The sequence below is a fragment of the Neovison vison genome, chromosome 11 (genome assembly GCF_020171115.1).
Source record: "Neovison vison isolate M4711 chromosome 11, ASM_NN_V1, whole genome shotgun sequence".
In the NCBI taxonomy this organism is placed as follows: Eukaryota; Metazoa; Chordata; class Mammalia; order Carnivora; family Mustelidae; genus Neogale; species Neogale vison.
In genome coordinates this window covers 128,899,475-128,923,274 of record NC_058101.1, presented here as the reverse complement: position 1 = coordinate 128,923,274, position 23,800 = coordinate 128,899,475, and the positions used below count along the sequence as shown (strand labels likewise).

General features: G+C 37.8%; 1 protein-coding gene and 1 long non-coding RNA gene across 4 annotated transcripts in view; both read left to right on the top strand.

The window, feature by feature from the left end:
• The window catches only part of LOC122889516, a 34,087-nt gene extending 25,517 nt beyond the window's left edge, over positions 1 to 8,570 (top strand). For both annotated transcript variants that reach the window (XR_006380934.1, XR_006380932.1), the window contains one exon: positions 7,476 to 8,570. This is a non-coding gene — a long non-coding RNA (uncharacterized LOC122889516). The remainder of the gene's footprint in view (positions 1 to 7,475) is intronic.
• Positions 8,571 to 10,823: 2,253 nt separating this feature from the next.
• PPID (peptidylprolyl isomerase D) lies at positions 10,824 to 23,342 on the top strand. 2 transcript variants are annotated; one of them, XM_044224721.1, is made up of 10 exons: positions 10,826 to 11,004; positions 12,255 to 12,395; positions 14,353 to 14,459; positions 16,364 to 16,552; positions 17,458 to 17,580; positions 17,710 to 17,816; positions 19,688 to 19,829; positions 22,071 to 22,157; positions 22,250 to 22,292; positions 23,073 to 23,342. In XM_044224721.1, exons 1-10 carry the CDS (start codon positions 10,920 to 10,922, stop codon positions 23,159 to 23,161), a joined length of 1,113 nt encoding a protein of 370 aa, XP_044080656.1. In that variant the 5' UTR covers positions 10,826 to 10,919; the 3' UTR covers positions 23,162 to 23,342. The 2 variants fall into 2 exon arrangements, with proteins under 2 accessions (XP_044080655.1, XP_044080656.1); XM_044224720.1 differs by lacking the exon at positions 23,073 to 23,342 and having other exon boundaries at positions 10,824 to 11,004; positions 22,250 to 23,066.
• The last annotated feature ends 458 nt before the right edge of the window (positions 23,343 to 23,800 follow it).

Below are 23,800 nucleotides of genomic sequence, written 5' to 3'. Positions count from 1 at the left end.
TTGAGGGAGTATAAATTGGTACAGCCACCATATAAAACAATTTGGCAATATCTATCAAAATTACAAATGCACATACATACTTTGGCCAGAAATTCCTCTAGCTGGAATTTATCAAGCAGATGTACCTTTTTTTAAAAAAAAAAAAATTTGAGAGAATGAGGGCATGCACATGTGTGTGTGTGTGTGTGCACAAACAGCAGGAGGGCAGAGGGAGAAAAAGAGGGAGAGAATCCTTCAACAGACTTGCTGCTGAGTACCGAGATTCAGGTAGGGATCTATCCCAGGACCCTGAGATCACGGCCTGAGCCACAACCAAGGGTCAGACACACAACCGACTGTAGGGGCCCACAAGGGCACTTTTAAATGAATAAATTGATAACCATATGCTGATATTTATTGCAGTACTTTTATAGTAAGAAAAGAGTGGAAACAACCTAGATTTCCATTTAAGAAGAGCTGTTTTGGCCTTAACACAAATACCATGTTGTAATAAAGAGTAAGGAACAATTTCATTAAGGAATGAGATACTACCAAAATATACTGTTGGTAATCAGAAGAAGCAAAATGTAGAACAGTGTGTAAAAACAGGATGGAAAGTATATAACATATATACATATTTGCTTGTATAATCACAGAAATGCTCAAGAACAATACTCAGGAAGTGGTAGCACTGATTTCCTCAAAAGCTGGAATTTCCTGATGGAAATTTTCTAAGAATTTCCTGAGTGTCCAGGAAACTCTTCCTATATATATATCCTTTTCATTCCTTGATTATACCCTGTGAATGTGTAACTTATTTTTAAAAAATATATCGATAGGGGAACGCCTGGTTGGCTCAGTGGGTAGAGCATGTGACTCTTGATCTCGGGGTTGTAAATTTGAGACCCATGTTGGGTGTAGAGATTACTTAAGTATAAGATCTTCAAAAACACCCCCCAAAAAATAAATAAACAGGGGCACCTGTGTGGCTTAGTTGGTTAAGTGTCTGCCTTCAGCTAAGGGATTGAGCCCCATGTGGGGCTCCCTGCTCAGTGGGGAGTCTGGTTTTCCCTCTGTCCCTCCCTCACCCTGCCCACCCCCACCCCCAACTGGTGCTTGCTTGCTCTCTTTCTCTCTCTCAAATAAAGTAAAATCTTGGATGCCTGGGTGGCTCAGTTAGTTAAGCATCTGCCTTTGGAAGCTCAGGTCTTAATCCCGGAGTCCTGAATCAAGCCTTGCATTGGGCAGCACAGCTGGGAGTCTGCTTCTCCCTCTCCCTCTGCTCCCCCTCCTCCCATTTTTGCTCCCCCTCCTCCCATTAGTTCTTTCTCTCTTTCACTCACTCTCTGTCTCTCTCAAATAAATAAATAAATAAATAAAACCTTTTAAAAAGAAATAAAAACTTTTAAAAAAGTTAAAAAGAAATAAATCAACATAAAGTATATAGAAAACTCATGACATATAGTAAACATGCAATACACATTAGCACTTAATATAAAATTTCAACTTAATTGTAACTATCTTGCACTAAAATAAGAGAATAAGAAAATTTTAAAAATCAGCTGCTTAAAAATCTAAATACTATGAGTTTAAAAATATATGAGTAGATTTAAATGAGAAAATCTGTCTTACTATAAATTGTAAAGGCATTTCTCTTAGTCCATGAAGTCTTACACTCTGGGTGTTATCATTTAGATTTCTCATAAAGGTATTAAAATATCTAGTAATATTTTTCAAATATTTTATTTATTTATTTGGAAGAGAGAGAGAGAATGAGTGGTGGTGGCAGGGAGAGGGAGAGGCAGAGGGAGAAGCAGGCTCCCCAAGGAGCAAGGAGCCCAATGTGGGACTCAATCCCAGGACCCCAGGATCATATCAAGAGCTAAAGGCAGATGCTTAAATGACTGAGCCGTCCAGGTGTCCAAAACATCTAGTAATTTAAAAAATCTTACCTATGCAAAAAACATGATTAGAAGGAAAGGTTTTCCATCTATAAACGCAAATGTCTCCAGTTAGTCATAAAGTAATTAGAGTTTGGTAGGTAAGAGGTGTCATTTAAACTTCCAAACATTACTGGGTTTTGAAGAAGAAATTAAAATACTTAGAATCATTTATTTATTCATAGTTGAGTTTGTTTATATTTCTGGGTTTTGAGCAAATTTGGATAAACTGAGAATAAATGGAGAATTTTCTATTTTACTTATATATACTCAGACTATCAGGTTGCCATAGTTGCTTTCTCAATAAACTGTGCATCTAGATTTGTCACATTTATCAGATATTCTATATTAATATCTTGTTCTCACCCATACTTTGGTAATAATACTGTCTATGGTTTTTAATTTCTGAGATGTAAATAGCTTTTAGGCTATGCTATGTATATAATATTAACATGTGTCCCTTTAGACTCTAATCTCCCAGTCTGGTAAAGTATTTTCCGGAATGTAAGAAGACTTAGATCACATGGCATCTTGCCTATGAAATTGTTAGAGATCTCCAATTTTTTTCCAGTGTCTCAAATCTCCCTCTATATACTTTATTACGTATACATATACTGTAATGATCTGTCTCTTTTAGCAAACAGGGAATTCCTTAAAAACATCAGCTCTATTTTTTATCCTTATAACTATGGGCCAGGCCTGGCAAGTATTAGGTACTCAATAATGTTTGCTGAATAGACCAGTTTTTCCTAGTAGATGTTATACTTCTAATGAAAGATTTCAGCAAAAGTTATCACTTTATTACATTTGAGTATTTTATTAACTATGAAAGTAAACCAAATATACAGAAATTTTATCTAGTATGTCTCAAAAATCTGAATACAGAGGAATTCTGTTTTTCTCAAATTCCAATTTAATAAATAATTGTGTAATAAATAATTGTGATCGAAATTCCCCATTTTAAGCTTAAAAGATTTGTGGTTTTTGTTTTGTTTTGTTTTGTTTTATAACTGAGTGCACAGTCTTCTTCCAACAGCTTGGCCCAATGATCACTTTTAGGGGAATATTCAAGAAGCAACTGAATTTGTTGGCTATTTTTTCTCAAAAGCAACAAGTCACCTCATTAGTGATAAAAACAAAATTGTTATTGGCAGATGTTCCCACACATCTAGATAGACAAATAGGGAAATGCTTTTTCTGATCTAGGGGGTATGTTTTGTGGTCTGAGATAGAAGCAAGCGGGACTCTGACAGTCTGGCCTGGAGGTATAATCTTTAGCCTCTCACATCCTCTGGGAAAGGGATCCAAACACCGGCCTCCCTGTTTTTTTTTTTTTTTTTTTTTTAAGATTCCATCTATTTAACAGAGATCACAAGTAGGTGGAGAGGCAGACAGAGAGAGAGAGGAGGAAGCAGGTTCCCTGCTGAGCAGAGAGCCCGATGTGGGGCTCGATCCCAGGACCCCGAGATCATGACCCAAGCCGAAGGCAGAGGCCTCAACCCACTGAGCCACCCAGGTGCCCCCCGGCCTCACTGTTTTTATAGCCAAGGTTGTCTGTTTTGGGATGGTGCTCTGTAGTGAAGATTTCTGGGGCTCCCAATGGACTTCCAGAATCTAAATAGATCCACTGTTGCAAACTGAGAAAAATCCTAACCTCCCTCTGAGAGGTTCCTTCTTAAGGTGAGCTATTCTTTCTGTGGGCAAAAATACAAACTCATTTCTTTCGTGCCCACTGGTCTGGTAGCTAGGGCACTTAAATTTTATTCTTCAATTAACAGCACAGAAATCCTTCATTTCACATTGTCGGCAGTGATCTCAATGATGCAGCTATAAGGCAGAGACTGTTAAAATCTTAGCCGGTAACAAGTGAAAGTCAGCAGGAACTGCATTAGGAACATAACTGTTAAGTCCTATGGCCTCACTAAATATATCCATCCTTCAAATTTGAATCCAGAAATCTGTACACCTAGGTAGACAGCACCATTCTGGTCGCTTGTAAAAATGACTTAACAATATGTTCTTTGGCATGTTTGTTTTGAGGGTCAATATGAGAAAAGACGTGGGGATACTACATTCTGTGTACATCCTGTGTTTTTGGTATTATCAGGAACACCATCCATCAGATTACTTAATATTCCTCTTATAAATTAGGGGACAACCCAGAGATGGCAGACCCATTAATAACTATTTCATTTAAATTTTGAAAGCTCTTGAACAGGAAGGAGGTGGGTTTGAGAGACATCATTTGAAAGACAGAAGGGAGAATAGACAAATTGTGACAATAAATGTTACTGAGTACCTACTGCCTGTCAAATGGCTTAAACATTATAGCCTATGGCACTTTGGAAAAGAAAAATAAAGGGCATGTAATTTGAGTGTGCGGATTTGTAGATAAGAGTTCAAGTTTGAACAGAGCACCTTTGGTGGGACAGGATATAAGAAAGAGGATTCAACAACTTCCATGTGCCAACTCATCTTTTTAAAGAACTTCAAACTGTTACCACCAGTAATCAATACTTAATCTAGAATGGTTGACATTGACATTAGGATACAGAAGATAAGTTATAAGATATGTAAACGCATCTGGCATACAGTACATATTCAGTAATGTTACTTTTACTTTTAATTCTCACAAATCATTCTGCCAAAGGTACTGGATCTCACCATGGAATTTTTTTTTTTCCCAAAGACATTTATGTGTCTACCAGAATTCTGTATTATACTTCCTATTTTCAGTAAGTTTAAGGATATTAAAAATAATATTGATTATTGGGAATAAATGTCAATATTATAAATTTAAGACACTAATGAACCACAGTCATCCCATTAGAGAGATGACATTGATTATTAATGTGTCAGCAATGTGTCCAAAGACCTCCATGTCACTAAATTCAGTGGGTGTTTATCAGTCCTCTTTCTACATAACCTCCCAAGTTTACCAGACAACCTACTTTTCACTCCACCCTTCTATGTTACATCCCATGTCCAATCTATTACTTAGAACTGTTGATTTTATGCCCCCTCCCCATATGCCTCTAGTATAAGCTAGATTCACGTCTCATCACTAGTAATTGGCTCACTGCCCTCCTGACTTCCATGATGGCTCCTTTTGATTTTATTCTCTGTGCTAGAGCTGAAGTAGTCTTTTAAAAATGCAAATTTTAGGGGCACCTGGGTGGCTCAGTGGGTTAAGCCTCTGCCTTCGGCTCAGGTCGTGATCCCAGGGTCCTGGGATGGAGCCCCGCATAGGGCTCTCTGCTCAGCGGGGAGCCTGCTTCCTCCTCTCTCTCTGCCTGCTTCTCTGCCTGCTTGTGATCTCCGTCTGTCAAATAAATAAATAAAATCTTTAAAAAAAATGCAAATTTTAAAGTTAACCCTATGAAAATTCCTACATTGGCTTACTTAACAGGTCACAGAAGTCTTTGTCAATCAGTAGGACCTAACAGACCTTCACTATATAAACTCTTCTACTTCATAACTCTTCAGTCAGTCACCACGATTTATACTGGCATATCTTCTATTAGCTTTTTTTGCCTTCAATTTCTGTCTCAAATTAGGGAAATTCTTGGAGATGCCAGTAGGTTGGCTCCAACTCTCTAACTTCTATGCAAAGTGATTAGAGGAAGTTTTATTATTGCTTTCATTCTCTGTGGAAAAATGTTTTTTTCTCAGTTTACAGTCTGTAGTTATAGAATATCTTTCAGAAGGCACAGAAGCCTAATCCATTTTATGATGCCAGATGAAAGACAAGTTATGTAAGGATAAAAGAAGTCCAGTATTAATGCCATGAAGAGCTCAAGGATCCTTTATATGTCATGATGTTTCTCACATGATATCTAAACTTTGTATGTTTAAAGACAGATTGTCAGGTTCTATCTTTCTAGTACATAGGGAAGTGGCTTTGGAACCAGAATAGGCAACTTTCTTAACCTCTCCAGCACTTACCTGTCTGATAAAGTAAATAGGATAGTAAGGTTACCGCTGATGCAGAGTCATTTTGAGGATTAACTAACATAAATAAGTAAAGCACTTAGCAGAGTCTGGCACATATCAATAACCAATATGTTCTAGTTATTATTTTTGTTTGTGATAGTCATAAAATCCATTTTAAGGAAGTCCTTTTAGATTAATGTAAATTTTTTCTTTGGAGGAAGGGAATACTAAGGATTTGAACAACAGTTTTATTAGTTCAAAGTTTTTTTTTTTTTAAAGATTTTTTATATATATTTATTTGACAGAGAGAAATCACAAGTAGATGGAGAGGCAGGCAGAGAGAGAGAGGGAAGCAGGCTCCCTGCTGAGCAGAGAGCCCAATGCAGGACTCAATCCCAGGACCCTGAGATCACGACCTGAGCCGAAGGCAGCGGCTTAACCCACTGAGCCACCCAGGCGCCTTTTATTAGTTCAAATCATTGTATCATTTGATTTTGTTCTATCAGATCAATACACATTTCACAACTGAAAATAGTTAAAATTAATCTGTTACTACTCTTTAGGAAAGGAATACACACAAGCCCTCTCCTTCCTGTGTTACTGTAAACTAATAATCAATATCCTTTTTTGATCATATCACTTCCAGGTCCCAGAAGAAGATTCTTACCATTTTGGGAGCTCTCGAGCACAGAGTTCACGGCACTATTTCTGTGGGATGATTTCTGTTGGTGGCAGAGACTCTGCTGTCCCCTGGTGGCAGCTGCTGTCTTCCATTGATTGGTTCAATGTCCTAGCTCAGAAAAATTATAATTATGCTTCGTCATAAATTTTAGCAGGCAGGCAGAACTTGAGAGTTGCTTTTCCATTCTGACCTGGAAGAGTAGGGATTCATAGTTAGGCCTCTCTCCTCCACATTAGTATCTCAACACCAGTGCTTCCTCTAGAAGCAGAATCATTTTGTCTCCCTAAAGAGTTAGACAATAGCCTGTTGGAGTTCCAATTTTGCTGTCAGAGCCTGACTCAAGAGACATTGTCCTGAAACATTCTCCCCAAATTCTGGTGTCCTTTCTGATTTCTTACCTGTGATGAAGGGGTTGGGTGTTATTTCAGATTTGTCTGGGTCCTAGTTAAGATCTCAGTAATCTACAATCTACGACCATATAAAGGTATGAACTCAGATATGTGAGACTCAGATGTGTGAGTTTTTTTCTATGACTCACCTTAAGTTCAATTTTGAATCACCTATTCTGAAGGGTTGGCAATGCCATAATTTTGTCATTTTCTGGTGTCTCATGTTTTTCCTCTTGGGATTGGATTTAAACTTGATAATGTTTAGTATGGCACCAAGTTTTGGTGTTGGGAACCTCTGGTTCTCAAATTCATCTGTCTACATAGGCAGCCAATGAGAAAGTAGACATCCTACCTCAGTTTTCAGTACTCCCAAGCCTTGTTAGCTGAGTTCTCTTCTGCAAGGTCTCTTAAATTATGGAGGCCATTTTTCCTCTTCTATGGGAATATGGGGATATTGTTTTGCTCCCACTTCAAGTTAGGGTATAGTAAATATTTGGTAGTCAGTCTAGTCCCCATCTACCTACTCACACCAATAATCTGTATTCTTTCTAGGGCCTGCTGCCTTTCTGAGGCTGTATTTGGGAATCCAGGCACACTGTTCCCTCTGCTCTCAGATCTCATAAACCCATCTATGGAAGGCTGCTGACTTCCCAGGGAATGTAACTGGAGAAAATTGTTCCAAGACTTCTCATCTCTGGGATAGTGGAAATATGCCCTGCCATTTCTTCCCCTCCTACTCTCCTCTCTCTACCATCTGTAACCCCCTCATTTTTCAGCATGGGAGATAGGTTTGTTTATTTCAATTTTACTATTATTATTTTTTGCCAGTGGAAAGTCCTGCTCTTATATGCTCTTACAGACATTTTGTCCAAATCTCTTGCTATGCCAGGAGTCTTTCTTATTCCTGTAAAGCCAAGCCTTTTGCAACTCCAAAACCAGGAATAGACTGTTTCCCCCTCTGTTTTCTTCACTATCACATGTTTCTCTTTAAAGCAATGAGCACAGAATGCCCAGTTGCTTGTTTGGGTGGAGTAATGAGTAAAGAGATTGAGGGGGAAGATACTGGGTGTGGGATGCGATCTGTTAATATTATCCTTCTAAACTTATGGGGAAAAAACAGAAATAACAATAATGATAATGATAATAATAGAGCTCTTAGTGCAAACATTGATCCCTCTATCCAGATGAAATTGTGTCCTTAGCTCTAAGAAATAGTGCATGCTCCTTAGTCTTTCTTTCTACACAAGTCAAGAAGACTTCAGAACTCAGAAGACCTGTTTTAAGTAAGCAAACTGATGATGGGACAGGTTGTCTTCTAGGAGGATTTATCTTCACTAGAGATCAGTACTAGAGTGGTTTTGAAAGGTATGATTCTGTTATTCAAGTTTGTTCTAGGAATATGACAGTTTACATAAAACTGTTACTGTGAGAAATCTAGACACAGTGAGAGGAACATTTAGTCTTTTACACCCAGAAACCTGTGTAACAGGAAGAATCACATTGTATTTTCTGAGAATGCAGAGGCATCTTTAAAGTACCTTTGCAGTTTTAACTTGTGTTGAAATATGTTGATACTAGGGACACCTGGATGGCTCAGTGGGCTAAAGCCTCTGCCTCTGGTTCAGGTCATAATCCCAGGGTCCTGGGATCAAGCCCCACGTCGGGCTCTCTGCTCAACAGGGAGCCTGCTTCCTCCTCTCTCTCTCTGCCTGCCTCTCTGCCTGCTTGTGATCTCTGTCAAATAAATAAATAAAATCTTAAAAAAAAAAGAAATATGTTGATACTATTAATTATTTTAATAAAGAATTATCTACTTATGATGAATAATTGCTTATACTTGTTGAGTATTTACTAATTCTGATACTAAATCACCTAAGTAATTCTTCACCTAATCCTTATAAGGCATCTGGCTGTATCGGTCAGTGCAGCATGTGACACTTGATCTTGGGGCTGGGAGTTTAAGCCCCACACTGAACATAGAGCTAACTTAAAAAAAAAATTAAACAGACAAAAAAAAATTTAAGAGATACATATCATTATTCTAGTTTACAGATGAGGAAACTAAGGCACAGAAAGGCTAAGTAACTTGTCCAAAGTCACAAGTTAGTATCTATTAGTGATTGAATATGAGCCCCAGAAGCATGATGGCACAGAAGTGCTTAACCATGTTACCTAGTTAATTACAATGATATTTCTAATAATAATAATGGTTAGGAGGTTATGGTGCAAAAGTGACAATTCTTGGACTTAATATGCTAGAGGCTAATTTTAAGCTAGTAGAGCAGAAAAAAACTTAATGTGAATTTATTATTTGATATTTGTTAGACAAAGTGTAAATTACCAGTTTGCAGCCCAGAAATGAGACTGGATTAATGAGAGATTTATTTTGACTCCTATTCATCAAAGGACACAGAGGTGTTATGCTGGGCTGACCTAGATCCTCAGGGAACCATAATGAATAAACACTATGGAATTCAAGGACATCAACTCATAAGGAATTAACATTTTACATTAATTTTAATGTGCTGGAATTTGAAAGGATCAGCATGAAGTGCTGATGATCTTCTCAAATTATACATAAACACACATGGAAATGAAATTTATTAATATTCTTATAAAAATTCTCAAGGCCATTAACATTCTGTGTAACTCTCAATCATTCAAAAACATTTATTGAGCACCTATGGGGCGCCTGGGTGGTGCAGTTGGTTATGTTGGACTCGGTTTTGTCTCAGGTCATTAATATCAGGGTCCTGAGATCCAGCAAACCGTCTCCCCCCAGCTCAGCAAGGGGTCTAGATGCTCAAGACTCTGTCTCCCTCATCCATTCCCCTCCTCCACCCCATACTCTTTCTCTAAAATAAATAAATAAATGTAAAAAACCCCAAACAAACCCTCATTTATTGAGCATCCACTATGTGCTGGTCACTGTTATTACTGCACTGAATAAAGCAAAGAGCAAAACCAAATTTTTGTCCTCATGGAGTTTAATCCTAATGGGAGGAGATGGATGAAATGAATGAATAAACAATTAGAATATTACCAAGTGCTAAAGAACATACCATTTCTTTAAAAAATTAGGCTTTATCCAGAGGTGAGTCTGTGTTCACATAAATAGGGAAGACGTTTACACAAATTCCCAGAAGGGAAAAGTGGACTATAATACAGTTTTATCAGGAAACAAAACTCTCCCTTCTGGATGTTCGGCTTAGGGCCTTTGCCTAACCTCTATCACTTACTTTTTTTTTTTTTTTGCAACTTGTAACGAAATGGCAGCAATAACACGGTCACTATGGATTAGCTAACACCTAACACTTTGTGTTAGGCACTGTGCTAGCTTTGCATCTTTAATTCCCAAAACCACCCACCAAGATAAGCATTTTTATTCCTACTTTCCAGACAAACTGTGTGTCAGAGAAGCAATCACACACCCGTTAGTGGCAGACCTGAGGCTGGAACGGAGAAGACCGTCTCCAAAGCCCTTCTACACTATCACGGTAAAGTGATGAAGCACATGCAAAAAGACTGAAAAGGACTGGGGCTGCAACTCCAGTACGCGGGAACAGAGGAAGCGCAGGATAGAAAAACCGCGGGGAGGGGCGCCTGGGTGGCTCAGCGGGTTAAAGCCTCTGCCTTCCGCTCAGGTCATGATCTCAGGGTTCTGGGATCCAGCCCCGGATCGGGCTCTCTGCTCGGCAGGGAGCCTGCTTCCCCCTCTCTCTCTGCCTGCCTCTCCGCCTGCCTGTGATCTCTGTCTGTCAAATAAATAAATAAAATCTTAAAAAAAAAAAAAAAAACCGCGGGGAACGCGCGGGGGTTCGAGCACGAAGAGATACAGTCCGCAGGCGGGGCCGGAAGGCGGGGCGCGGGTTCCGGACCTCACGCCGGAAGTGGCTCGTCAGCGCCGCCTACAGATCCTCATCTAGAAAGGCGCTTGAGCTGCCGGTGGTCCACGAGGTTCTCTGAGTTGGCTCCCTAGCGCATCTGCAATTCAAAATGTCGCACCCGTCCCCGAAAACTAAGCCTTCCAACCCCTGTAACCCCAGAGTCTTCTTTGACGTGGACATCGGAGGGGAGCGAGGTGAGCGGAAACTGATACTTGCGGAATGGCCCCGAGGAAGCTTCCCGGGATTCGGGGATTCCGACGGTCGTGTGCGGTTCGGGCCAGGGGCTGCTCTGTGGTGCCGAGGGGATCGCGGCACAGACTGGACTACGGGAACAAATCCAGGCTTCCGAGGCTGGGTCGAGCCAGCGCCCTTGTACCAATGCCATCGGTCCTACGGAAGTTTCTGGAAATTTCTGGTTTCGGGATTGTGGAGGCCTTTACGTTTGTCTTTCCTGATTGGGTTGTACCTCCTCGCCACCTTGCACGATCAGGCAGGCATAAAATAAGATTATTTTATGTTTGCAGTGGGACGTTGAGAAAACTGATACGCGTTTGTTGGGTTCTAGTCGCGCCGTGCCCTATACCACGCGAGATACGTCAGCAGTTGCCAGAGTGTTCGTAAATTAAAGCGACTTTTGCGCGTTGATTTTTCTTATCACCAATTTTTAACTTAGCGGTCGGGTCAGATTAGCGTTTTCTGTGTTTTGGCATTGGGGGAAAATGAGCTCTGGGTAGCGATGTGGTTGCCTAGGCTATGTCAGCACTTCGGGAGCTCCAGAGGTCTTGTGAATTAGCATATTGCTTTGTAACTGAAATACTCGTTCTAGAACAGGTTAGAATTGTTAGCTGGGCTGTGTGAACGCGTGCAAACGGACACAGCAGGGTTCAGAGACCCCGTGGCTGATTATGGACACACACGTGCATTTATATACACATTTATTTTGTTTTGAAATTAATGCGAGGTTTATTTTTAACCTGCCTTAGGAGTTGTCCGAAATGGGAACTTTTTCGTCTTTTGCTTCAGCCGCCACGTTAGGGAAATTGCAAAGAACACAAAAGCTACAGCTATACTCAAAACTCAGCCAAACCGAGCTACTCAAAGGATATTTGGTTTTCTCCTATTGGTTACTTGGTGGTTGGAATTTCTGAGTACAAGTAGAAGAAATTACTCAGAATTAAAAACCATTTGCATTTCATGGTGTCCCTTATATGGTGCTAATCTCCTGGCTTTGCATTTATGATCTTTTGTTACGATGTAGAAAAATAGTTTCAAATTCATCTAGTTACATGACACTTAACATTAGACCAATTTTGAATATTAGAAAAATGACCAAAGAAGAGAACTTGGTATCTCAGTCACTATACTTTTACCAATCGTCCTTTTGTCATTTTGCTTATTTGGTTGCTCGTTTTACATACTGATAAGTTTTCATTTTTTCTTTTAGTTGGTCGAATTGTCTTAGAATTGTTTGCAGATATTGTACCCAAAACCGCAGAAAATTTTCGTGCGCTGTGTACAGGAGAAAAAGGCATTGGACCCACCACTGGGAAACCTCTCCATTTCAAAGGATGCCCTTTCCATCGAAGTATGTGTAAATTTTTTAATCTGATTCTTCTAAATCTGTAGCAATTAGGGAAGAAAATACTAAGTAAAGAGAAGTAAAGAGTGAAAGTTAAAAATGACTGTTAGTTTCAGGAGAATGCTCTGACATCTGAAACAACAGCTCAATTTCATAAAGTTTGGGCTGTGAATAGTGCAATTATGAGAGGGTACTAAGGCTTACTTACAGAGAAATGGACTACCTAGCTTAACCAGTGCTCTAGCTCTTCACTCCCGTTGGGATTAGATTGAGGAAAAAAGGGTGTGCCATGATAAAAAAGCAGACTTTAGATAGTTTGCCTGGTGGCAAAAAAGTTATAACTACCACTTTTGCAGGATTGCTTGGGAATGCTTGTAGCTGATAAAAATTCAGTGTCTTGGTGTGATAATTAAAAGACGACTTTTCATAATGCTTATCACACCTTATAATCATACCTTTGTTTAGTGATTATTTGATGCTTCCCCTAATAGACTGTAGGTTCCATGAATTCAAGAACTGTATCTTTTCACCATCTTGTCTTCAGCATGTAGTATAGTTACTGAGTGGATACTCAATAAATATTTGTTTAATGAATGAATAAGTTAGTTAAAGTATAATCATGAGTAGTTCATTTATTAAAAGAAACTTAAGAAAAAACTAATATTGATTTTAAAATGTTTAAACTGTTGATTTATATTCATGTTTAATGAAGTACTAAAATATACTAATACAGTGTTTAGAAGAGTTGACACAGCAGGCCTGAGACTGCTGTCCTTGAAAAGGTTTGCTTGCAGCATGGCCATTAGCTGGAGTTAAGAACTTGGCACTGGAACCATTCCCTGAATCATAAAGATGGTTTACTGTGTCTGGATTATTTGTATAAACACTTTGATTTATGATGAACACCTGCTTTCCTTTTGGGAGTCTGGAATTTTGGTACATGCGGGGTGGAGAGTAACTGGATGATCCACCCTGAAAAACCTTGGGTTTACCTGGGCAACAACATTGTGCATATGTTGTAGCATTTTTTTTTTTTTTAAAGATTTTATTTATTCATTTGTCAGAGAGAGAGGGAGAGAGAGCAAGCACAGGCAGACAGAGAGGCAGGCAGAGGCAGAGGGAGAAGCAGGCTCCCTGCCGAGCAAGGAGCCCCATGTGGGACTCGATCCCAGGACACTGGGATCACGACCTGAGCCGAAGGCAGCTGCTTAACCAACTGAGCCACCCAGGTGTCCCTGTTGTAGCATTTTTTGCGCTGGGGAAAGAATGTATTCTCTGACCTTTCAGGGGAGGGAGGGAGTATAAGGAAGCACATGGATTTCTCCAGACTTTTGTATTTTTTCCTTTTATCAACTAGCTGTGTATCCTTACTTTATTGCTGTAATACAACCAAATGCTGAGTCTCATGAATCCTAGGAAATTTCTGAACATTAGGGTTGTTTTGGGAACCTTTGACACCAAGTGATAATACTTGCTGAAGTACTCCCATTATGGTATAACAATCTACTGGGAAAAATTAGTCTTATTTAATAGACATCAATGAGTCACATGTGTCTAGCCATATGCTCAATGAAAAACAGTTGCTGTACTTGAGGAATCAATGTTGCCTGGAAGAGACAGATCATTATGATATATGTTACAAAGTGGAGATAAAGTCAAGATACTGTGGGAGAAAAATTACAAGATCCAACCTCAGAGTCTCAGTGACAGTTATATAGGGGAGGTACCATTTGAACTAATTCTTGGAGTATTAGTGAGTGATTAGTCAGTAAAAGTAGGTTGGATCCACGCTATGAAAAGCCTCTTAAGAGTTTGGAGTTATGGGGGTGGATGGGGAAAGAGAGGAGAGTTATAGGACTAGAGTCATGTTTTAGGAAGTTTTTTTCTTACCACATGTTCATTAGTTAACATTGCTATAGTCATCTATATTTTAGTTTCTAATAGTTATTTTCCTTTTTTGTAGTTATTAAGAAATTTATGATTCAGGGTGGAGACTTCTCAAATCAAAACGGGACAGGTGGAGAAAGTATTTATGGTGAAAAATTTGAAGATGAAAATTTCTATTATAAGGTAAAGTAGACAAAAGTGAATGTTTATTGCTCATAACAAAGGTTGTTATATGTCTGGGATACTGGTTGGATTAAGATACCAATAAATGTCTCAGGTTTGCATAGATTCTCCTTTTCTTGTAAAAGGTATCATATTTGTGAATCTGCTCTTTAACATACAAAAATTTCATCCACTAATTTTATTTGGCAAAAATACGGTGGTCGTGTCTGTGATCCAGGTTTACATACTGCATTAAAGCCAATGAGTTTTTATGAGTGACCACCATATAGCAAAATTGTTTTCAGGAAAAATGTTCTCATTATCAGAAGGATGGTAACCTGTACATTTTTATGCTTGAATTTGAAGAGCAACAAAACCATCGCTAATAACCAGGATGTCAGGGGATTTGCAAAATATCGGATATGGTTAATGTCTAAGCTCCTAAAGGACATTAATGGAGCCTGTGCCTTCTTATCTTTATTGTCTCAAGATATAATTGGGCATATTGCATCATTCAAGTTATAAAAATGGACAGGTAAGTACAAAAGTGAAGTAATATCTTTGGAAATGAGGAATACGTGCAAGGTAATTGGGGTAATTTGAAAAGAAAATGTTTCGGTCTTTTCAACAGTATTTATTGACTGCAGCTATTATGTATTTAGTACTGTCACTGGCACCAAGGAGCTTACAGAAGTGAACAGCTTGATAACAAGGAATTTATGATATTACAGGGAAGGCAAGATTAAAACACATGGGATAACTGGAGAATGATAATGTGTAAATAAATGCTAAATTGAGACTCTCTGTATATACCATAGGAGAAAGGTATTATTTATATGTTCCAGATTATTAGGGAAGATATTGAAGAGGAATGGGTACTGAAATTGGGCCTTGCAGGGTGGCCAAGATTGGTTAGACAGGAACTAAAACGTAGATTCCAGTTTGAATGAGGGACATAGGTAATAAAGACAAAGGCAATAGGAGGCTGAGGAAATGAAGTTAATATTCTCTTGGATACAGTGGGGAAAGCACCAAACTTTTGGAAAGGAAAAAGGGAAGCTGCCTCTGAAGGGGGAAAACTAAGATTATGTGATTAGCTTTGATCAAAAGAAAGGGGGTTCTGTTGAAAAGACACATAGTTTTTGCCTTCTGCAAACTTGGTAGCCCTGAAAACTGAATTTTTTAGGTTGCAAGGGTACAAGGCATTTTCAGTGGGAAGATTAACATGAGAGTACAATGCATGACCCAACAAAGAATAATTTAGAAAGCCTAAGGATAAAAGTGGAAAGACGAAGAGATCTAGTTTCACAGCACCTATGAACAGATTGATGCCAAATAGAAATTTGATATCAGGATGTATGTAGTAGTTTCTTTAGGTCATTCTCTGAAGAATGGTTCTCTGAAGATTCACCTGGGATGAAAGCCATAATGTTTGGATTCCTTTGAGATTAGGAAAGTACCTAATGAATGTCCTGCCTAAATTGACTATCCCATTAGTGTTCCCAGTTTATCATGTGTAAAGGAAGAATCATAATGTAGGCCCATAAAAATGGGAAGACTATTGAGTTCTTTTCAGAAAAGAGAACATTCATCATAAAGAGCAAAGTATAATCATTACATTTCCTTAATGCAGCATCTTAAAGTTGAGATATAAGTATGTTCTCAAAATGGCCAATTTAGAAATCTAAATTATTTCTGTTCCTATATTTGGTTTCATGGTTTTTTTAAGTCTAAAAAGTGATTAAGTACCCCATGTTTGTGAATTAAAGGTTGCGGTTTATCTAAAAAGAACAACAACAGCAACACTACATTGTTTGCTCTAAGTGGTATAGCCTGTCCTCGTTTTATGTGAATGGTCAGTAAAAGAACAGTTCAGACTAGGACCTCTAACCTTGGTTTTCTTGCACTGATTTGTATTTTTACAGCATGATCAGGAAGGTTTACTGAGCATGGCAAATGCAGGCTGCAATACAAACGGTTCTCAGTTCTTCATCACAACAGTCCCAACTCCTCACTTGGATGGGAAACATGTGGTATTTGGCCAAGTAATTAAAGGAATGGGTGTGGCAAGGATACTGGAAGATGTAGAAGTGAAAGGTGAAAAGCCTGCCAAAGTAAGTAAAAAATTTCAGTGAAATACACTTATTATCTTAATTACTGTCTTGAAGAGATGTAAGTAGAGGGATCAGATGATTATTAGCTGGGAAGATGTTAGGATGACTTTTGGCACAGAAGCCTGGACCTGCAACTTTATCTTGGAACTTTTCTACAGTGAGAAAGATAAGGTTAGGGTAGTTTAAAAGGACATTTTTATTATTCCCACTTCAATTTTGGTGATTTTTTTTTGGTAGGTTTCTTAATTCTTCTATACCTGCAAAACTTTAAATCGGTATGTACAAATACGTAGTAGGTAGAGGATAGGAAACCAAGAGTCCTTTTCAGACTCTGCTGTTTAATTGATGGTTTGGCCTTGATCTTGTTATTTAAATTTTCTGGGCATGTTTCCTCATCTTGTCAAAATTACTTAGGGTTTAGACGAGATTACATAACTCTAAAGAACCTTGTGTTCTAAATGTGAAAAATCACAGTGGCCACAATACTACTTAACCTAATTAGCAGGGCTGTGAGTGGGAATTGGAAATTGAAATACCTGCAGGAGGTAGGCTGTCACCACTGTGTGAAAGGAAGAGTGGAATTGAAAGGACATGCCTCACCTAAAGAAAATTACATAGAGAATGATAATATTTTCAACTTCCTTGAAAACTGAACCTGCTGAATAGCTATAAAACCCCTTCCTAAAATAGTGTCATAATATTACTTGGAATGTACATAAAGGGCAATATAAAGGGCATTTTTGTAATTTGAGCAGATAGATGAGACTTCTGTCAGTCTCATTTGAGAAGTGATTTGGACAGTGTTGTGCATAACTTAAAGCTGTATAGATTTTAAACCCAGATTGCTTGTTTTTAATATCATTAATGTGGTAGTACACCTCTACAATTTAGGATTATTTTTACAGTTGTGCGTTATTGCAGAATGCGGAGAATTGAAGGAAGGGGATGATTGGGGGATATACCCAAAAGATGGCTCTGGTGACAGTCATCCAGACTTCCCTGAGGATGCAGATATAGATTTAAAAGATGTAAGTACTTTCAGATTAATCTTATTTTAATTATTAAAATTAGTACTAAAATTTTGAACTACTCATAAATCAATCTAAATGATAGAACCTAGCAAGTAAAATGCAACATATTTGTATTTTTTTATACAGGTAAATAAAATTTTACTAATAGCTGAAGATGTAAAAAATATTGGAAATACTTTTTTCAAATCTCAGAACTGGGAAATGGCCATTAAAAAATATACAAAAGTTTTAAGGTAATAAAATATTTTTAATAAATTAATTCTAAGAGCTTGTAAATTTAATTATAAACTGAAATTCAGAGTTATTTATTGTCTTTTTGGCAAAATTGCTTTGCAAAATAATAACCTGGTATGTTGAAATAGCTTCATTCCTTTTGTTTCCTCTAGTTTCTTATTTTGAAAAATTTGAAGATACAGGAAAGTTGAAAGAATCTTATATGAATACATCCATACCTTTACCTCTTTTCACTAATTTTTAACTCTTGCTATATTTGTTTTTGTAGAATCATTTTGAAAGGTTACTTTATCCCCAAGTAGTTGAGCAGGTAATTCCTAAGAAACTAAAACAGTGCTTCTACATAACCTTGATATAATTGAAACACCCTGAAAATAACATTGATACAATAATATATCATCATATATGTAATTCATATTCAAATTTCCCCAATTATTTCAAAAGAAATTTTTTTTTTTTAGTCCAGAGTCCATTATATCATTTTGGTTTTATGTCTCTAGTCTGTTATCTTTAGTAGTCTCTACATCAGGTTTTTTAATTCATAGGTATCTGTGGAGTCTTAAGTCAGTTGTCTTATTGAATACCATCTATGTTTATTTGATTACTTCCTCAAGATTAGTTTGTTAAATATTTTGGCAAGAGGACTTAAATCTGTGGTGAATATTTCCTGTGATACCACATCCTGAAGGCACACGTCAGTTTGGTTTATTTTGAGTTTTGGCACTTGGTTAAAGAGGTATCAGCCAGACACTTGTGTCATAAAGTTACCTTTCCCCTTTTGTAAATAATAAGTACTTTGTGAGATGATCCTGTGAGACTATGTGAATATCCAGTTCCTAACCTTTCATTCAGTGGGTTTTAGCATCATTGAAGATACTTCAATTACTATACTGGTCGCAGAACTGATTTTCTAATTTTATCATTCATTCTACAGTTCTTATCTTGCATTCTAATGTTTAAAAGCGCCTCCTCCCTCTCCTTATTCCTATTTATTTATTTAAAAGATTTATTTATTTATTTGACAGACAGAGATCACAAGTAGGCAGAGAGGCAGGAAGAGAGAGAGGAGGAAAGCAGGCTCCGTGATGAGCAGAGAACCCGATGCGGGGCTCGATCCCAGGACCCTGAGATCATGACCTGAGCCGAAGGCAGAGGCTTTAACCCCCTGAGCCACCTAGGCGCCCTCCTTATTCCTTTTTAGTATTATTATATACCTGTGGATTTTTTTTAGTTCACCCTGTTATATCATTTTCTTTGATGTTCAAAGGGTTCCACCTTTGTCCACTGGAAGCCTCCTTTCCTATATCCTTTGGACATGTTCCTATTAGTCTGTGAGCACTTTCTGGCACAAGGTGTTTCAGGTTCATCTTTTACTTAACTTTGTTTCCCACTGAAACTGAAATTAGCAGTTTCTCCAAGGAGCCCCCATTCTGTTTATAGGGGGATGGATTTTAGAAACCAGATTCTGAGGGCCAGATGTGCCCATCATTTCTGGGCCCTTTTCTGTGGGTAGTGCCAGTTGCCTCATTCAGTTCCCTCTCCTAAGGTGAGAGCCTTGGCCCAAACATACTTAGGTTGGAAAGTACATAATGGAGACCTGAGCTTTAAAAATTGGAAAGTGTTAGTAGTGCATAATTATCTTTAGATTTGGAGAATGCTGTTCAATAGGTTTCTTTGAACACTTTGTGAAAAAACTGAAACAAATATTTATCTTCTTAAGAAAAATAAGATTGTGATCATTAAGAATATTAATATTAGCATTTGATGAGTTTTTTATATCAGAAATGACATAACACTTTTTGACATAGTTGAAGGAGCAGAGTATGTTCTATGTGGCATTACATGCTACCTTTATTAATGTATTCTCCAGGTATGTGGAAGGTTCAAAGGCTGTTATTGAGCAAGCAGATAGATCGAAGCTACAACCTATAGCTTTAAGCTGTGTGCTGAATATTGGTGCTTGTAAACTGAAGATGTCAAATTGGCAGGGAGCAATCGACAGTTGTTTGGAGGTAAGTCTCTCTTGACGTCAGACTTTTTGAAGGAGTGGAATTATGATACATCAACTTGAACAAAAGCAATTTTATGTATATTAATATATTTTATTACAGAGGACCAAATGAGACTTGATGAAGCATAATTAAAAATCATATTATCTCTATTTTGGACCTTCAGTTCTTCCCGTTAATTAATTTATTTAGCTGATAACATGTAACTTAATAATCTATGAAGATACTTTTCATCAGAGCACATGTATCAGCTCCTTTGTTCATTGAACATACTGAGCACCTGTTGCATGTAAGGCATTGGAATATGGTTGCAGAGCCAGTCAGACTTGGTGTTTTTGTTTGACTTCTGTCACTAACTTTGTGATCTTGGTTAAGTCCTGATTTTAGAGTCTTTTTTTTTTTTTTTTTTTTAAAGATTTTATTTATTCATTTGTCAGAGAGAGAGGGAGAGAGAGTGAGCACAGGCAGACAGAATGGCAGGCAGAGGCAGAGGGAGAAGCAGGCTCCCTGCCGAGCAAGGAGCCCGATGTGGGACTCGATCCCAGGACGCTGGGATCATGACCTGAGCCGAAGGCAGCTGCTTAACCAACTGAGCCACCCAGGCTTCCCCTGATTTTAGAGTCTTAACATCTTTATTTTAAATGAAAATAACTCTTCCCTCACAGGATTGTTCAAAGATTATATAACATATGTAAACCATTTAGCACAGGTGTTGGGTACATGTTAAGCACCTAATATAGATGAGTTGCTTTAATTAAAAGACTCCTACTCTTAAGGAACTTTTTATTTGGCTGATGAGGGAGTGTGTTTTAATTTAGGGTCATCAGGACTTGTAGAGGAGAATGGATACTGCTGGAACACACCGAGGTCATCTGTCTTTATGGGGACATCCAGGAATACTAACTGATGAAACTACATAGGTGGCAGCATTACCTCCTTAAATAGAACAATTATAACACTCTCCCTATTGCACAGTTGAAAAATTTTCCAAACTAAACTATATATTTAGAAAGATCATCTCCAGTAATTTTTATGTATATTGTTCATTAAGCTATGCCCAGAGCAAGTAGAAATAAAATAAGATCTGGGGCATTTCGTTGGTTCAGTTGGTAGACCATGCGACTCTTCCATCTTGAGGTTGTAAGTTCTAGCCCCTTGTTGGGTGTCAAGATTACCTAAAATTAAAAAAAAAAAAAAGATCCTAATTTGGTTAGATAGGTAGAATAAGGGATAAAAAAGTACATTTAGAAGAGAGCATATAACAGAGGAAAAAACTTATCCAAGGAAAAGATGGGTCTTCACTCTGGATTTCTTTCATTTTTTTTAAGTAGGCTCCACACCCAGCATGGGGCTCGAACTCATGACCCTGAGATCAAGAGTAGCATGGTCTCTTGACCAAATCAGCCTTGTGCCCCAACTCTGGATTTCTTTTTGACCTTTGTGAACCAGATAATACACCTTTTTCAGTAAAATCTTAGTATTGTCTTTTAGAAGATGTGAAGTAAAATTATTTCTAAAATGTTTATTTCAAAGGACAGACCTTTTCAACTTTACTCACACTCCTAAAAAAACCCTGTAGGTTTCAAGTAAAAGAGTATAACAAATTTTTTATTCATAATAGTATTCTCTTAGCATTTAGGACCTAATCAGGAGATAGAAACTATAGAATAATTTGAAAAGAGAAACTTTAATATAAAATAAGAGGGGATTAGAATAATGAAGGGAATGGCTAATGAAGAAAATTCTAAAGAAATGGGAAAGCAGATACATCTATATATGGAGCAGTCACTTCCCCTTGTGGAACCCACAAGGAAGAGGCTCCTCTTGACAGCCCCTAGGCTGAGAACCTGATGTCCTGATCCCTCTGGGGAGGGAGTGGCTGTGATTTACTAGATGGCAGAGAAGTTCATTGGCTGCCATGCTTATGGAACTACGCTATAGTGCTTGGGTAAGTTGCTTGTGTGAGCTGCTATGTGCTGTTGACCAAGCTCAATGCTGGAGCCTTTGAGAAGTGCACTGCAATGTGCAAGAGAAATAGCTTTTCTTGTCTGTATCCCCCCTTTAGTGCCCTCTACTGACAAAATGTAACGTGTCTGCTGACAGAAGAAATTTATAGGGTCTATCTAGCTCCATTATCACAGAGCAGTGAAGGGTTGATTTGGAGTTGACCGGCAATAAACTGAAATTTAGTACATATATTTAATGATATTTAGGTAAAGATACTAATTTTACAATTTTTTGTAGGCTCTTGAAATAGACCCATCCAATACCAAAGCATTGTACCGTAGAGCTCAAGGATGGCAAGGATTAAAAGAATACGATCAAGCACTGGTAAAATTTTGTTCTACATTTTAATATTTTTAGACGACCACCTTCATAAATCATATATCTAATATTTCTTTAAATGTTTTTTTCAATTAAAGGCTGATCTTAAGAAAGCTCAGGAGATAGCACCAGAAGATAAAGGTAAGTTGGCAGTGTTTACGGTAAAAGTTCATTTTGTCTTGTTAAGAATATATCTTTATGAACCACTGTATTCTGTGCCACTTAGATATTTGTTCAACAGATATTACATAATGACTCTTACTGGCGCTGTTCATACTGCAGTGAGCAAATCTGGTTCCCTGCCCTCAAAAGAGCTTACATTCTAGTTTTTCTTCTGAATACTGATTTTCACGTACCCAAATACTTTTCTGTCTTATTATTTGAGATCTGGTTCCTATTACTGTAATGCCACCTGAAAGCACAGCGCTAAAAGCTACAGTATTTATCATGAATTTAATGTCTGGGACCATTCCTTAAGCTGAATGAAGCCATAGTACAAGTTTTCTAGTTACTGCATGTATATTTTAGGAAAGCTTTGCAAAGTTAGGACACAGATTAGTTTGTTTTTCAAATATGCCTGCTACAAATAGTGATACGAGCTCTAGATATTAAAATATATCTTCAATCTCTCACTGCTGAAGTGAAAGAGGCGAGGCACTTAATTGCCTTCTCTCATGGGGAGAGAGAAGGCAAATCTACATATAACTTAGACTTCTCTCAAATTGACAATCTTCTAAAATTGTTTCATGGTTTTTGTTTGTGTGATTGTTTTGTCAGTAAAATATTCTGTTAATTGAGCTCAGTTACTGTACAGAGAAGAGTTGCATCAGTGGGGAGAATTATCTTAAGACATTAGTTGTTGAGCATCCTAATTTTTTGGATATTTTGAGAAATAACCCCTATTGTGTATTTATTTTACAGCTATCCAGGCAGAGTTGCTGAAAGTCAAACAAAAGATAAAGGCACAGAAAGATAAAGAGAAGGCAGCATATGCAAAAATGTTTGCCTAATAAGAAATTGTTTTACTTAAATATGCATTGATTATTGTATAAAGGCAATAAGAAAGTTTAAAGGTTTTTGTCTGTTATATATGATCCCTGATGTGTTTCCTTTGCTACTTCAGTTTTCCATTGTTTACAGTTTAGGAATACTGAAAAAAGCTTACTCTTAATAAAAGTGTTACAAAATACAGTGAGGTTTGATTTTTTTTAAAAATGGCTGTCTGCATTAATCACAAAGAATAATGGTGTCCAGGTCTAAACTTCTAAAGACACATCTTGCTGAGTAAACAGATTAAAGCTTGTTTATATACGGTTTCCCTCAATTCTCTGATGTATTTCTATGTAGTTGGCTTTGCTGATGTTTTGTACCTATGTACAGTAGATACTTAGGGGTTGGTAAACTTTCTCCAGAAGGCCAGATATTTTAGGCTTTGTGAACCATTATCATCTGTCATAACTACTCATTTCTGCAGTTGTAGCTACAGACCATGTAAACCATTGGGCATCACTGTGTTCCAGTAAAACTATTCATGAGAAAAGTGGTGGGCTGGATGCTAACCTCTGGTCTAGACTCTGTATTTATATCTGATAAGTCAAATCTACATTAAAGGGTAGTAGTGTTGGTACTGAATCTTTGAGTAATTGCAG